Source organism: Eulemur rufifrons, chromosome 8 (genome assembly GCF_041146395.1).
Source record: "Eulemur rufifrons isolate Redbay chromosome 8, OSU_ERuf_1, whole genome shotgun sequence".
NCBI lineage: Eukaryota > Metazoa > Chordata > Mammalia > Primates > Lemuridae > Eulemur > Eulemur rufifrons.
The window spans coordinates 3720367-3733250 of record NC_090990.1 but is presented as its reverse complement, the minus strand read 5'-3'; the positions used below and the strand labels follow the sequence as shown (position 1 = coordinate 3733250).

The 12884-nt window shown below is 55.8% G+C and overlaps 1 protein-coding gene across 8 annotated transcripts in view; it reads right to left on the bottom strand.

Moving 5' to 3' along the window:
• CAMTA1 (calmodulin binding transcription activator 1) overlaps positions 1-12884 on the bottom strand; it is an 830964-nt gene that overhangs the window by 238080 nt on the left and 580000 nt on the right. For 7 of the 8 annotated variants that reach the window (XM_069477299.1, XM_069477301.1, XM_069477302.1 and 4 more), the window contains one exon: positions 8883-8954. The exons of the other annotated variant lie outside the window; for it this stretch is intronic. In XM_069477299.1, coding sequence (XP_069333400.1) covers positions 8883-8954 — 72 coding nt within the window. The remainder of the gene's footprint in view (positions 1-8882; positions 8955-12884) is intronic. 8 annotated transcript variants of the gene reach the window in all.

Below are 12884 nucleotides of genomic sequence, written 5' to 3'. Positions count from 1 at the left end.
ATTAGGATATTAAGGACAGAGTGTCAGCCAAAGATTACATGAAAAGGATAATTAACAAAAGCCCCATATTATAAGCCATCTAGAAGGGAAATTAAGCAGCTTTTGCACCCCCTCATCTTTGAGGGATGTTCTGTGGAGGAGAGTGGGAATCGCTGGCTTGATAAATAAAGATAGTAACCAAACTGTATCACCCATTGTTCTGCCTTTATATTAAAAGCAATTGCTTAGCCAAGCTGACAACACACACTGTGGAGGCATAAACCCCTCTGCAGACAGAAGGATTAAGAGACTGACAAGTTCTGGATAATAAGACTAATTAATAATTTCCATCTCTAAGGAACTACAGCTCCGGCAGCTTCATCCTTCCTCTGTCTTCCGGTTGAGTCCCCCAAGGGCTGGGGACGGAGGAGAGTTGGCAGGATAGATCTTGGTCCCTGTCACAGCAGGGAAGGGTGCCCAGGGGGCTTAGGGACAAATGGTCAGAACTCAGAGCTTCCATCTCACTTAACCATACGCCAAATTCCTGCCTAAGACCACAGAACAAACTAGAGATGCGGTTTCTAATCACACAGTTGCATCGGGCAGACCTAGCATTTTGCCATTTGAAAGGTGGGCTAGATGGGACCTTCTCAGGGGACCACCTCCACCCACCACTGCCACACCCACCTGCCCAGTCTCCTAGAGTGAAAGTCATCAGAAATATTCCTGGCAGGGCCGTGACAACTGCCACCCCTTCCTGGGGGCTGCCGTATGCCAAGCATGACACTATGACCTTTGTGTGTCTTAGCTCAATTTGTCTTCCCAACGACCTCGGGAGGGATGTGTTTTATTTTTATTTTACTGAAAAAGAAATAAGATTCAAAGAGGTTGATTCGTGGCCAGAGTCATGTGGCTGATAAAGGTGCAGCTGAATTCAAACCATGGGCCCTGGTGGTCCCAAGCAGGTAGCCAGAGGAAGGCTTTCCCGACGCCCCAGGTCTCACCTGTACGCACAGGTGGCAGCAGAGCACACCCCCCCCCCCCCCCCCCGCAGAGGGCTCTGGCAGCACAAACGCCTTCGGCCCCACTGCAGGCCGCAAGCAGCTGGGCCTGAGCACAGGAGACCCCCTGGGTTCCCTCCTGCAAGGGACCCTCTGAAAACACCAACTGGATGTCCTCCTGTCCCCCTGTCCTCAGAGGAGGGGTGAAGTAAGGGATCAGGATGAGGGAATCTTCTGGAAAATGCCCAGTGACTTTCCTCTGAGAGGATAATGGCCATTTTGGGGGGACTGACATATTTTCTGGAAGCTTTAGGTAGGTACAGCGGTGGCCTTGGCATCGTAAATTGTAATCAAGCAAAGATGTCTAAGAAGGAAATACTATCTGCTCTGCCGTGCAGCCTTGGCAAGGGTCCTGAAATCTTAATGGAATTGAGCAATTTTTTGCATAGCACCGTAAATTCCTAGTGTCTACCTTATCTCCTCATCACGTTATTCAACGGACATTAAATGGAGAAAGATATGGAAGCTGCTAGTTGGAATAAACCTGGAACCAGGAGGCAGCTCGAGAATCATCTGCCTGAAACAACCATTCCTCCTCTAGCTCTTTCCCAAACTCGCCCCTTCCTCAGCTGCAAAAGGGCTTTGCCATTTACGAGTTGTCTGCTCGAGTCCCCCCAAGGAAAAGCCTTCCAGATGGCTAATAAGACAGAACTTGGTTTTCATTATCCCTGTCCCAAAACCTCCGGACTGAGTGGCTTCCTCCATGTCACCTGGCTGGCACTGCAGCCTGGGACACCAGTCCTGGTGGATTCTTCCAGGACAGCCCTGTGCCAGGTGTGTGGAACTGGAGCCCATGGCAGCTGGGACCCCTCCCAAGCAGTCTTGTAAGCCCCACTGACCCCTGGGTATCACGGCCCATGCCTGTCTCATGTCAGGAGGACATGGAAGAACATCCCCTCTCTGTTTCTTCCATCCTCCAACTTTGGGCTCACCTTCTCCTCCAGGAAGCCTCCCCTGACCACCCGGCCCATTCTGTGTCTCCTCCTCTGGGCTCATCACATTGACCAGCTGTAGGTACCACATACTAGGCTAGGGTTAGAAATGGCTTTGGTGCCACAGGGTCCTTCACCTGCTGCTCCACGCAGGGGTCTGCTCCAAATGTGCAGGGCTTAGCCACTCCCGTCCCTGAGTTCAGCTGCCCCTTGGAGGGGAGTGGGCTGGCTCAGTGCCCCTGCCAAGGCCCACGTGCCCTGGAGAGTGGTCATGGTCAGCCTGGTGGTGACAGGCAAGGGTGTGGAATAAAGAGGCCTGGCATCAGACCCCGACCTCACAGGGATGCAAGTGGCCAGGGGAGGGGAAACTCTGGGTTTGTGGCCAGGGACTGTCAAACTCCCTCTCGTCCCTCTTGGCATCGGAACCCGGTCCCTGTGAGGTCAGCACATCCAGGGTCTGCGAGCTCTTTTCCTCTCTGTACACTGCACACATGTGCCCCTTGGGCCTGGCCATTGTGGCCTACAAGCTCCCAAGGTCAGGGACCAGGCCTGTTTAAAGGACTGGGCCAGAGCCCTGCCTGTCCTATGTCTCTCGGAGTCCCTTATTCTCCCTGACCCTCGGTTTCTTCTTCTGTGAAACACTGGTATGCTTTCACCCCAGGCCCGATTCCCTCCCAGGCAGCTGTGGGAACCAAAAGACGTGAGACTCGCAGCTCCTGACACATGCAGTGGCCACCCACATCCAGTGCTGTGGTCTCCCGAGCCACGTGCAGTGGTGAGCAAGTGTAGGGAGGACCTCTGTTCCTGCCCACCCATACATGGCTTCGGCCACGTCCTCCACTCTTCATGGCCGAGGGTAACACACGGTGCTTTTAAGACCAAAGACACCAGGGCTGGACTAAACGCTTGGCTCTTACGATATCACGTCTGCAGGACTGTCCCAGATGATCTGGCAGGCCTGGGGTGCCTTCCCCTCCCTGCACCCTCTGGCAACAACTTGCCTGCCTTCCTTGAACTGCATGGGTCAAAACACCCCCCTTTGGGGCAGGGAGCTGGCCTGGCAGCAGCACCTCCTGTTGCTCTAACCCCCGCGCACAGCCTCATTGCGTGCGAGCCCCGCGGACTCTCGGTAATGTATGGCGCTGTTACAGGCCCACGCAGAGAGCAGGTTCCTTAATGCTTTATTTCCCAGCCACTTCTATTTTACCCTGATGAAACATAAAAATGGTTACTGAGCAAAAAGCCTCGGGTATTTTTTATGAAGCTGTAATATTCTCCATTTTAAAAAAAAGATTAAAAAAAAAGAAGAAAGAAAGGAAAAGAAAGGATGTTGTGTTAAGCTATTTTACGCATCTCAGGGATCCCTGCCGGTGGAGAGTCCGCTCACCCCAAGTGGAGGCGTCCCCACCACTGGGACCAGCCTGAAGGCGGAGGGGTGAGCATGGACACGCTATTCCAGCTGTTGCACTTGGGCTTCCAGCACCTTCCTTGGCCTAGCTCACCACCCCGGTGATCCTTCCTGAGGATGGTCCCACGTGGGGCCACGAGTCCAGATGGAGTGGGGACATCACTGGGGGAGGCACTTGGGTTGCAGGAGAGCTGATCATTCTCCAAACAGACGTCAGATCTGTTTGGGGAATGAGGACGTTTGTTGCAAGGACAGTGCCACCATGGTGTGTCCTCTGCTCCCTCCTCTGTACGGGCTGCAAAGGATGGCATGAAGAGAGGAAAGGCCACCTGTGCCCGCTGGGGTCCTGTCTCACTCATGCTTTGGGGGGACTGGTGTGGCCTGTCTCAGCCTTGCTGCGAGAGATGAAGGGGGCTGAGGGCTGGAGAGAGGAGTCACTGAAGCCTCCTGCAGGACATCTGGATGTCAGCTGACAGGTCTGCCTGAGCTGTCATTCATGGAGTGCCGGCCCCGTGCCAGGAGTTGGGCTCCATTCGAAAGGCACTGCAGTAATGTATATTTAATTCCCACAGAAGCCCTGTGCAGTCAATGCTATTATTATCCCCGTTGTGCTGATGAGGAAACCGAGACTCGGAGAAACCAGATGAACTGCCCAGAGTCACATGGGGGCGGGGGGAGGTAGGTGACCCACCCCCACTATTTTAAGAGTCTACACACCATCCCAAACAGTGTGTGCACCCGCAGGCTCCATTCTGTTTGAGGTGGTGACACACCCCTGCACCCACTATTTCTATGGGATCCAGGCCAGCAGAGGCTCCCAGATAGGCAGGAAGCAGAGAGCATCCAGGTGAACGGATGTCCCGCTTTTGTGACCTGGGACAAGGTGTGCAGCCTCTCTGCTTCTCAAACGCCTCGTCTATAAAATGGGGTGATTAGGGTGCAGCTGTGGACAGGCAGCCAAGGGCAGTGACGGGTGACCTTAGAGTCACACCTGGTTCTGCCCCCATTGGCTGGGTGACTGTGGGACTTCTCAGAGCTTCAGTCTTTCCCCGGTGAAATGGGAGCATGTGGTAGGGGTTCACTGCCAGCCGGAGTCAGTGCCCAGAGGTGGCCGGCTGTGGTGCTCAGGGTGGCCTGGCAGAGCGAGGACCAAGCTCCTCAGACTCTGAATCCAGTGTCCCACTAGTCACTCAACTGCTCGGCCTTGGAGCGCAGGCCGCCCTGTGCCAGGTGCAGGGCCCCCCCCGCCCCACCCAGGCTCCCCAAAGCCCAGGCTCCCTGTCTTCCCCACAGCCACTCATGGCCCACTGGGACAGCCACAGTCTGGCCCTGGCACAGCCCCCAGGGTGGGCCGGGAAGGAGCCCCGGCCGCCTCCATCCCAGCACGCGGGTCTCGCAGCTGAACAGCCCAGAGGAGGACGGCCATGGCAGACCCGGGGGACACACCGGGTGTGTGTTTCTGTGCCCGCTTCACTCCAGCACAGAAAACACTCATTAAGCGTTTTAGAGGACAAGGGCAAAAAGAAAACACTCTAGAAACAGAAATAGTTTCCAAATGCGCCGTACAGAATCTGTGGGGAAGTCTGGCCTGAAAGGGGGGCTGTTCCCTGCTCGGGGGTGTCAGGGGAGAACGTGAAAAAGGATGGAAGGCGGGGGGCTGGGGAAGGGGCACAAGAGGAAGGCAGGGAGCCCTGAGCCTTTGTGGCCTGCTCCCCGCCACCGTCAGGAAACCCCAAACTGGGGGACGGCCTCTTGTCCCTTTGAGCCTCCCCAGCCCAGCAAGGCTCAGGGCCTGGTGGCCGCAGAGACACCGCATCAGACAGCAGGAGCAGAGGCCACAGGAGTCGGGAGGCCGGAGCCCTGCCTGCTCCTTCATTGACCGCCGGGCGGCCCTGGGCCTGGCCCTGCTCTCTCTGGGTCTCAGTGACCCTTCTAGAAAATGCAGTGGCTTTGCTCAGGGGAGGCCGAGGGCCCTGCCAGCACGACACAGAATGCCTAGGGATGCCGACAATGCCAGCAGAGGTGGTATGTGTGCCACCAGCAGAGACAGCCCTGTCCGGGGCCTCCAGCCCTGCCCATCTGGAGAAGTGGGCTGAGCTGAGCTGGACCCAGAGCGGCCTGAGGCCCGAGGTGTTGCCTGAGCAGGAGTGGCCCACTCTCTGGCACTGCCGAGCCGCCGCGGGGCCTCACAGGATGCTCGGCAATCATGGCAATGCCCTCATGCGGCCGTGGGCTCAGTGGGCTCAGTAGCCTACGTTTCAGGGGCTTCTTGCTATCTTCCTTGCTCACATCCTGATAGGATATTTGTTAGCAATGAAGAGGGGGAGGCGGGGGAGGGAGAACTGGGCAGGGGAAAGGCAGAGACAGAGACTGAGAGACAGGCACGAGGTAGTGCCCTCCCCTGAAAGCCCTGTGACTCAGAAACTCGAGGTGCAACATCAGCCCACAGGCCAGCTGCACAGAACCGCGGCCCTCCCTGACGCTGGCTCCTGCCCTGTCACGGCTGGGTCCCTCCCTCAGGGAGCCAACTGTCTAGCTGGAGAGGAAAACCCCAGCCTCTGTAGGCAGACATCCCCATTGTGCCATGTGGCCTTTAGGTGACATTAGCTGGAAGACCTTAGAGGGCAGGGTGGCAGTCATGGCAGGCTGGCAGGGGGTGGCTGCTGCACTGAGGCTGCCATGGCAGGGTGGGGCAGGGGGCTGCTCCCTGGAGAAGCTCTCCTTCACTCCTTCCCTCCCTGCCTCCTTCCTCCAAGCCCCCGTCCTTTCTAGAAGCCTCATTCCTGCCATGGGCTGAGGGGACATGGCCAACCCATCACCCCTTTCTGGCGCCTTGTCATGCTCAGAGGACCTCTGGCTCCTGGGCTGGCGTCCTGGCCGCCTCCCTTCTCTGCTCCCACGGTGGGCACTGCCCAGACACTTCACTCCCACCCAATCCTGTTTCTTGGTGATTGGTGTCTGAGACAAACTTAGGCCAATTTCCATCTGAGCCAGTATCTCACGGCTGCTTTTCTATTTAATATCAGAGAAATTAAACCTGGCCACACCGTCATTATCCTGGTATTGTAATTAGCACCAGAACAAATCGCCCTGAGCGGCACCGGCTGCCGCGTTAGCACCTGGCTCCAAACAGGACGTGCATGGCACTAATTGCTTTGGCCTTAGCTCCGTAACCTCCTATTGCCCGCCCAGCGCAGACAGGGGGAGCAGGAGACCCCCCACACCTGTGCGTGTCCCCTCATCACCTGATCACAGAAAGGAGAGTGAGGCTAGAGGGCACAGAGGAGGGGGAGGCAGTGACAGTGCCCCGGGCGTGGGCAGGGCGAGCGAAGAGGCCCCAGCCCAGCCGGGAGGAAACCTGGTCCTTGGGATGCGGCCTTTCGGGAGACTCCAGCTCTCTGCCAGCTGGAGGTTACAAAACACACACTCCTGACTTCCCCAGGGGAGTCTCCAGCACACAGAGGCAGGGAAGGGAGCGAGAGGGAGGCAGGGCTCGGGCGCAGGGGCAGGACCCTTCTCCTCCTTGCCTGGCCTGGGAAACCAGGCAGGGGCAGCCGAATCTGCGAGGCATGTGGAGCGAGTGAGTGCAGTTTGGGAGGAGATGAGCTCAGACCTCCTGGCCGCTCAATGGTGTCTGATTTCAGGAAAGTAAATTCAGTGGAATTATAAAGCCACGAGACGTGATGGAACGAGGGAAAGCAGGTGCAGGCGCAGGCGTGAGTGCGGGAGAACAGGCCTGGGGAGAAGGCCGCCTTCAGGAGCAGGTAGCAGGTGGCAGGGCTGCCGGCAGGATGCCAGCTTCTGGGTGCTGCCCGGCAGCAGGGTGACAGCCGGGCCTGGAGAGAGAGCACGCCGAAGAGGTGTCCTGACTGCAGGGTATGAAAACCGAAAAGAAAAAGAGTCAAAACCAGGCCCAGGGGGTTGAAGGCCCAGATGGGAGTTTACAGGGCTGCAGGCTGCCTGGGATAAATGGTGTTTCTCCAGAAGCCAGATTTGACCATGGGGACTCAGGGACATGCTCTGAAGCTAGAACCCCACACCATTCCTGCATCTGATGGAAGAGAAAATCCTCTGCCAAATGGTGAAGTGCCTTTGGGTCAATTCCTGTTAGCAAGACGGAAAGTATCATCCCACGACCACGTTAAAACACCCCTTCACAAGGACACAGGTCTGAGCACGCAGGAAACCAGGTGCTACCACATCACCCTCCAAGGGAGACAGTGCCAGGGAGACTGACAACAAGGCAAGGTGCCGGGGAAGCCGCGTCTTTGCCAACCAGCACGTCCCCAGACAGGCTCGAGCATCATTCACTAATGAACTTGCTAAACCACAGACAGTTATTTCTGGAAACTGAGGGAGGACGGAAAGGGCTCGGGCGCTGGGCTGGGTGGAGCCCATGGCTGCAGAGCCTTGTCTAGGCCGTCTCAGCCTCCACTCTGAGGCAGCTCTGGGCCTGCAGACACCATCCAGGCCAGTGGCCTCTCTGTGCTCCATGCCATGTGCAACTCTTTTCTCCCCGAACACACGCCGTGGAGTTGGGGGCTTCCTTCCCCATCTGCCGGGCCCCACCAACCACACCCCTCAGGTCAGAGAGATCCTCAAAGCACCCCGGCCCAGGAGGTTGCTAACTTGTGGAAGCCTGGTGGGAAAGGCCTCAGGCAGCAGCGCCTGAGCAGAGGCAATAGGAAGAACTTGGGGTAATGGTGCCAGGCCCACCGGGCATTGGTTCTACAAAGAGCAGCTGCACATCAGAGTGTACACTTTGAGAAGGACCCAGGTCCAGCCTGACTGCCTGGATCCCTCAGACCTTCCCTCCCACACGGCAGCACCTTCCACCAGGCAAGACAGCTGGGCGATGACACCCAGTCGGCCAGACGCTGGGTGGGCCTCCACTCAGACCCACCTGTGGCCCAACACCGCTGTGCACAAGCCCCACGGACAGAGATCTGGGTGCCAGGCCACGCTGCCTCGAAAATGGCCAGCATTCCCAGCCACTATTTGAAGATCTCACAAATCAATTACTGAACTCCTTCCCCCAGAGCCAGAGCTTCCTCCTCTTCCAACTGCTGAGCCTATCAGTCTGACCGCACCGGCACGCCCCCGCAAGCATTTCCCTCACGTGCCTTGCGACTAACCCACGAGAGAAAACGAATTTGTAGCTTTCAGCCAACAGGCATGTCACGGTCAGGGGCAGGATGCTCAGTTGTGTTTCTTATCCTCATCAAAAGGAAACTGAGGCATCTTGGAAGCTTCAATCGCCTATGTTTATTTCTCATCGGGTGGGCGAGAGCTACCCCTGCCACTAGGCATCTCCCCTTCCGGGCACCTGACAACACCCGACCAGCCACCAGGCTGGGCTCAGCACACACAGCTGAAGTCTCTCTAGGAAGTTCACCAGGGCTCTCAGCCCGAAGCCGCGCAGGACCCCATGCCCCTCGGTGCCCTCCGCACACCCTTCCCGAGCACCGGCGACAAAAGAAGAATTCAGTCCCAGCCACCTACCTGAAGGAGCCAGTAGCACCTCCGGTGGAAGGTGGGGATGATGGAGGAATGGACATAGCAGCCGTACAAGCACTAGGGAGAGAGGAAAAACGAGAATCAGTTGGAAAGAGGGAAGGAAGGAAGGAAGGAAGACGGCGCAACAGAGAAGGAGCAAGAAGGGGCCACAGCTGCTGCCAGCAGCCCGGGGACCAAGGCGCCTGTACGTCTGGCCCCAGCTCCAAGACTAAGGTTCTGGGTCAGCCCCTAAGAAGCACTATGGGGACACGCCAGCCAGCAGCAAACTCGGATGGCAGCTGGGGCCTTACACTCCTGGGGGCCACAGGGGCACCGAGAGCCGGGGACAGCCAAGGAGCAGGGAAATGCACACACATACACGTTTGCCTGTAATTTTAGGGGCCGGAAGGTGCTCTGTAGTTCATTCCTAGAGCCTAGATTAAGACTCTTTGTGTATAGGGAAAGACTAAAGGTTACAAAACTGATGAAAACACACCAACACACACGTTCCAGAACTTTTCTGGCCAGAGAGGAGCACCAGGCCCTGCCGGGCAGCCCTGACTGACATGAGCCCAAAGCTGTGGGGGACAGAGTGGGGTAGAGGGACGGGGTAGGGGTGACACTTCTTAGGATTGCCCTCCAGAGCCTGAGAGACCTTTTGCACATCCCTGATTGTTCATTTTGAATGACAGTGTATTCATATATATTTTTTTAAGTATAAATGTGCATCTTTTGCAGATGGATTTGGTTTTGGAAAACAGCCAGAGGCAGGCTGCAGGATAAGGTGGGTGGGGATTCAACTGTCAGAAGGACGGTTCTCATGGGGCCCGTCACCCAGATGCGGGTGGGTAGGGACCTCAGGGCCCGCACGTTTGTGAGGAAGGCCTCTCGGCTCTGCTTCTGGGGTGCTGCTGTGCACACTGAGCCCTGCGCTGTGGGGCAGGCTTGCGGGTGAGAGAACAATCGATCAGGTCCCTCTTGAAATCCAACTGGAGGCCTGAGTGGGAGGGAGGGGCTCGGCCTGGGTGGACCATCAGTTTCGAGAGAGAAGTCTCAGGGCATCCCATGATGGAGGCCCACACCAAAGCCAGGGCCAGAACCTTTTTCTTTTGGGGCCTTCAATTCCAGACTTGAATTATCTGCCTTCTATCAGCTCTGGACTTGCCTTAGCTTGGTAGGCAGAGAGCGGAAGACGGGCCCACAGAGCCATGCAGGACGCCTGATGGGAAAAGGCCTCTGTTCACCTCTCCTAGCTCATGTTAATCCCACTGTCCTCCCCCATGCCCCGACACCTGCTCTCCAGAGAGAAATGCCAGCAGTTCTGCATTTAAAGCTTTCATTGGATATTATTTACACCCCCAAAAAGACCGAGTGCAATTTGGTTCGACTAGGAGTCTGTGTGAGCCCTGCCTGTCTGATTAGCAGAGTTGAAAGAGAAATCATTTTGGACTATGGGACTCTGGCTGCAAGAAAATCAGATTTCAATATGTTAGAACTTTTACGGATTGCTGTCAGCTGGGACTTAAGCCCTGTATAAACCAAGCAAACAAAGCGGAAATTAATTTAAACGATTCCCTTGCAATTCTTGCCCACGAAATGTATTTATTATTAAGAAGGCAATATTCTTTCTTGACTTTTCTGGTTTCCAAGACACTGTTTTGTTTTTGTTGTTTTGGTTTTTTGATGACTCCCTCCTTGCCAAAGGAGACTCAAGTCTGGACATTTCTGCAAGCGTTTGGTTGCCACGGACAAGCAACCCACCTGTGGCTCGAGTCAGCTCTTTTCCTTTGGAATCTGCACGCCCGCGGGCAGTGTCACTGCTTTGACTCATGCAGTGAGCCGAAGGGAAGGAGACGGGATTCATGAGAGATGTTTCTCTCATCCTTTGAAACCAAAGGCTCCACCTGCTCTTTCCCTCGCTTTATTCCTCTTTATACTTTGCAGCCACCTGCCCCGTTCGCCTGTCTCGTTCTCCGTCCACTGCCTTTTCTCGGACTCGGAAGGAACATGGTTGATTTTCACCACTGTTTCCCACCATCATTTTCGCTGCCTGTCTGTCTTCAGGGCTCCGGCACCCTGGACCCCGCAGCCAGGAGTAGGCGAGAATTTACCAACTGCCTACTCCATCCCTTCTGTGAAAGTACGAAGGAAGGAGAAAGCACAGGCCTGCTTTCCCCGGAACCATTCCCACACCACTCTTGCTGGCAAGCTGGCTTCCCCTGAACCGTCCAGAACAATCCCATAAGCAAAGTGGAGCTAAAGAGAAAAATCGCCATTTCTGTATCAACGCTCATGCATTCTAATCAGAGGAAGCCCTGGGACCTCGCTCAGAACCTAGTCACTCTGTTTTTAGATGTTCCTCTAGCCACCATGGTGATCCCACATCTCTGGTCTCCTCCGATGAGAAGTGCAATTTCAGGAAGGCGGGAGGGGAGGCGAGTGTGGCTAGAGGCTGACAAGCGCAAATTGTGACAAACGGCAACAGGGGAGGAAAGGAAAAAGCTACACCGAGAGCCCCAAGGACTCGAGAGGCCCGAGGACATTTCACTCCTTCCCACGCTGCCTTGCTCAGCACGCTGGGTTGCCCCTGTGGGTTAATTTACCTGTCTGACTTTCTGGGCTGGGGGTTTCTGAGAGCAGGGAGCCTGCGACTTTTTGAATGAAAATGGCCCCATTCTCCCACCCTGGCAGCCCCAAGACACAGGTCTCTATAACCTGGTGCAAGGAAGGACTCGGGGGATAGTCAGTGTTTAACTTTTGCTTATGACACCCTGAAAGCTAAAGACTACTAATACATACTAGAAAACAACCCTGAAAAATGGCTCTCCATTTAGTCTTAAAGGGTCAAACTTCAGTTTCAATGAAAGGGGCCTTGTGTGGAGTGGATGGTCTGCTGTCCCTGTAGGGACAGAGGCTTACAGTGATCCTCTCCCACTGAGGGGCTCACAGAGAGGTGGATCTTGCTTGTGGTGGGAGACATGGTTTAGAGCTCAGAGGGTCCTTGTCCTTCCAGGCTGTAAAATGGGTACAATCCTAATACTTTCTTTTAGGGTGGCTGTGAGGGCTGAGAGCTGATGTGGCAACGGGATGCTTAGGACAGTCCCTGGATCCATGTGCAGCCACATCAGTTACTGCCACTGGAGCAGGTGGGGGAGGGGAGTCCGAGGAGGCTGCCAAGGCTTGAGCAGACAAGGACCAGGGAAGAGAGTATGTCCAGTAGCAGGAAAAGCACACGGAGGAGGACAGGAGGGGGACAGAGAGTGGGCTAGGAACTATAAAAACGTGTAGACGGATTAGAGTGTAAAGTGCACAGGGGTGTTAAAAAGAGTCAGATCACAAAAGGTCACAGCAAGGAGGTTGGCTTTACCCTGCAGCAGTGCAGAGCAAAGTGATATCATGACCACATTTGCATCTTTAGAAGCTCACTGTGGCAGCAGTATGACCAAGGGACAGGGGCCAAGGAAGACGAGGGCACGAGACCCCATCTGGAGGAGGTGGTCCTGTGAGTCTGGGAGGCATGTTGGGGCTGGGATGGCAGCAGTGGCAGTGAGGACGGAGGGCAAAGAACACGTTTGCCAGGTGTAAGGATCCCACTCAGCTTTCTGACTAGACAGGTGGCTACATAGTGGTCACATTCACTGGGACAGGATCCCTGTGTGCAGCAGGCTGGAGGGGGAGGTTGATTTCAGATTTCCACTTGGTGACTTTGAGGAGCTCTAAGGCATCCAAGTGGAGACAGAGAGAGTGTAGCAAGTTGCAGAGATCTGGTGCTCCGGCTGGGCTGGAAACAGCCGCCTGGGCATCATCAGTGAAGGGACGGTGTCAGAAGCCAACCGGGAGGCCAAGCGGCCCAGGAGCAGGTGGCACACTCAGGCTGGTTTCTGTAACGCGGAGCCTTTTCAGGCAGACGGAGCAGGTACGAACTTGTCGACACACAGAGCAGCCAGCCCTTCTCGGCGTGTGCATGACTGGCCTGCCGCCCGTGGGCCCCCCAGCCCTCTCCCCTTT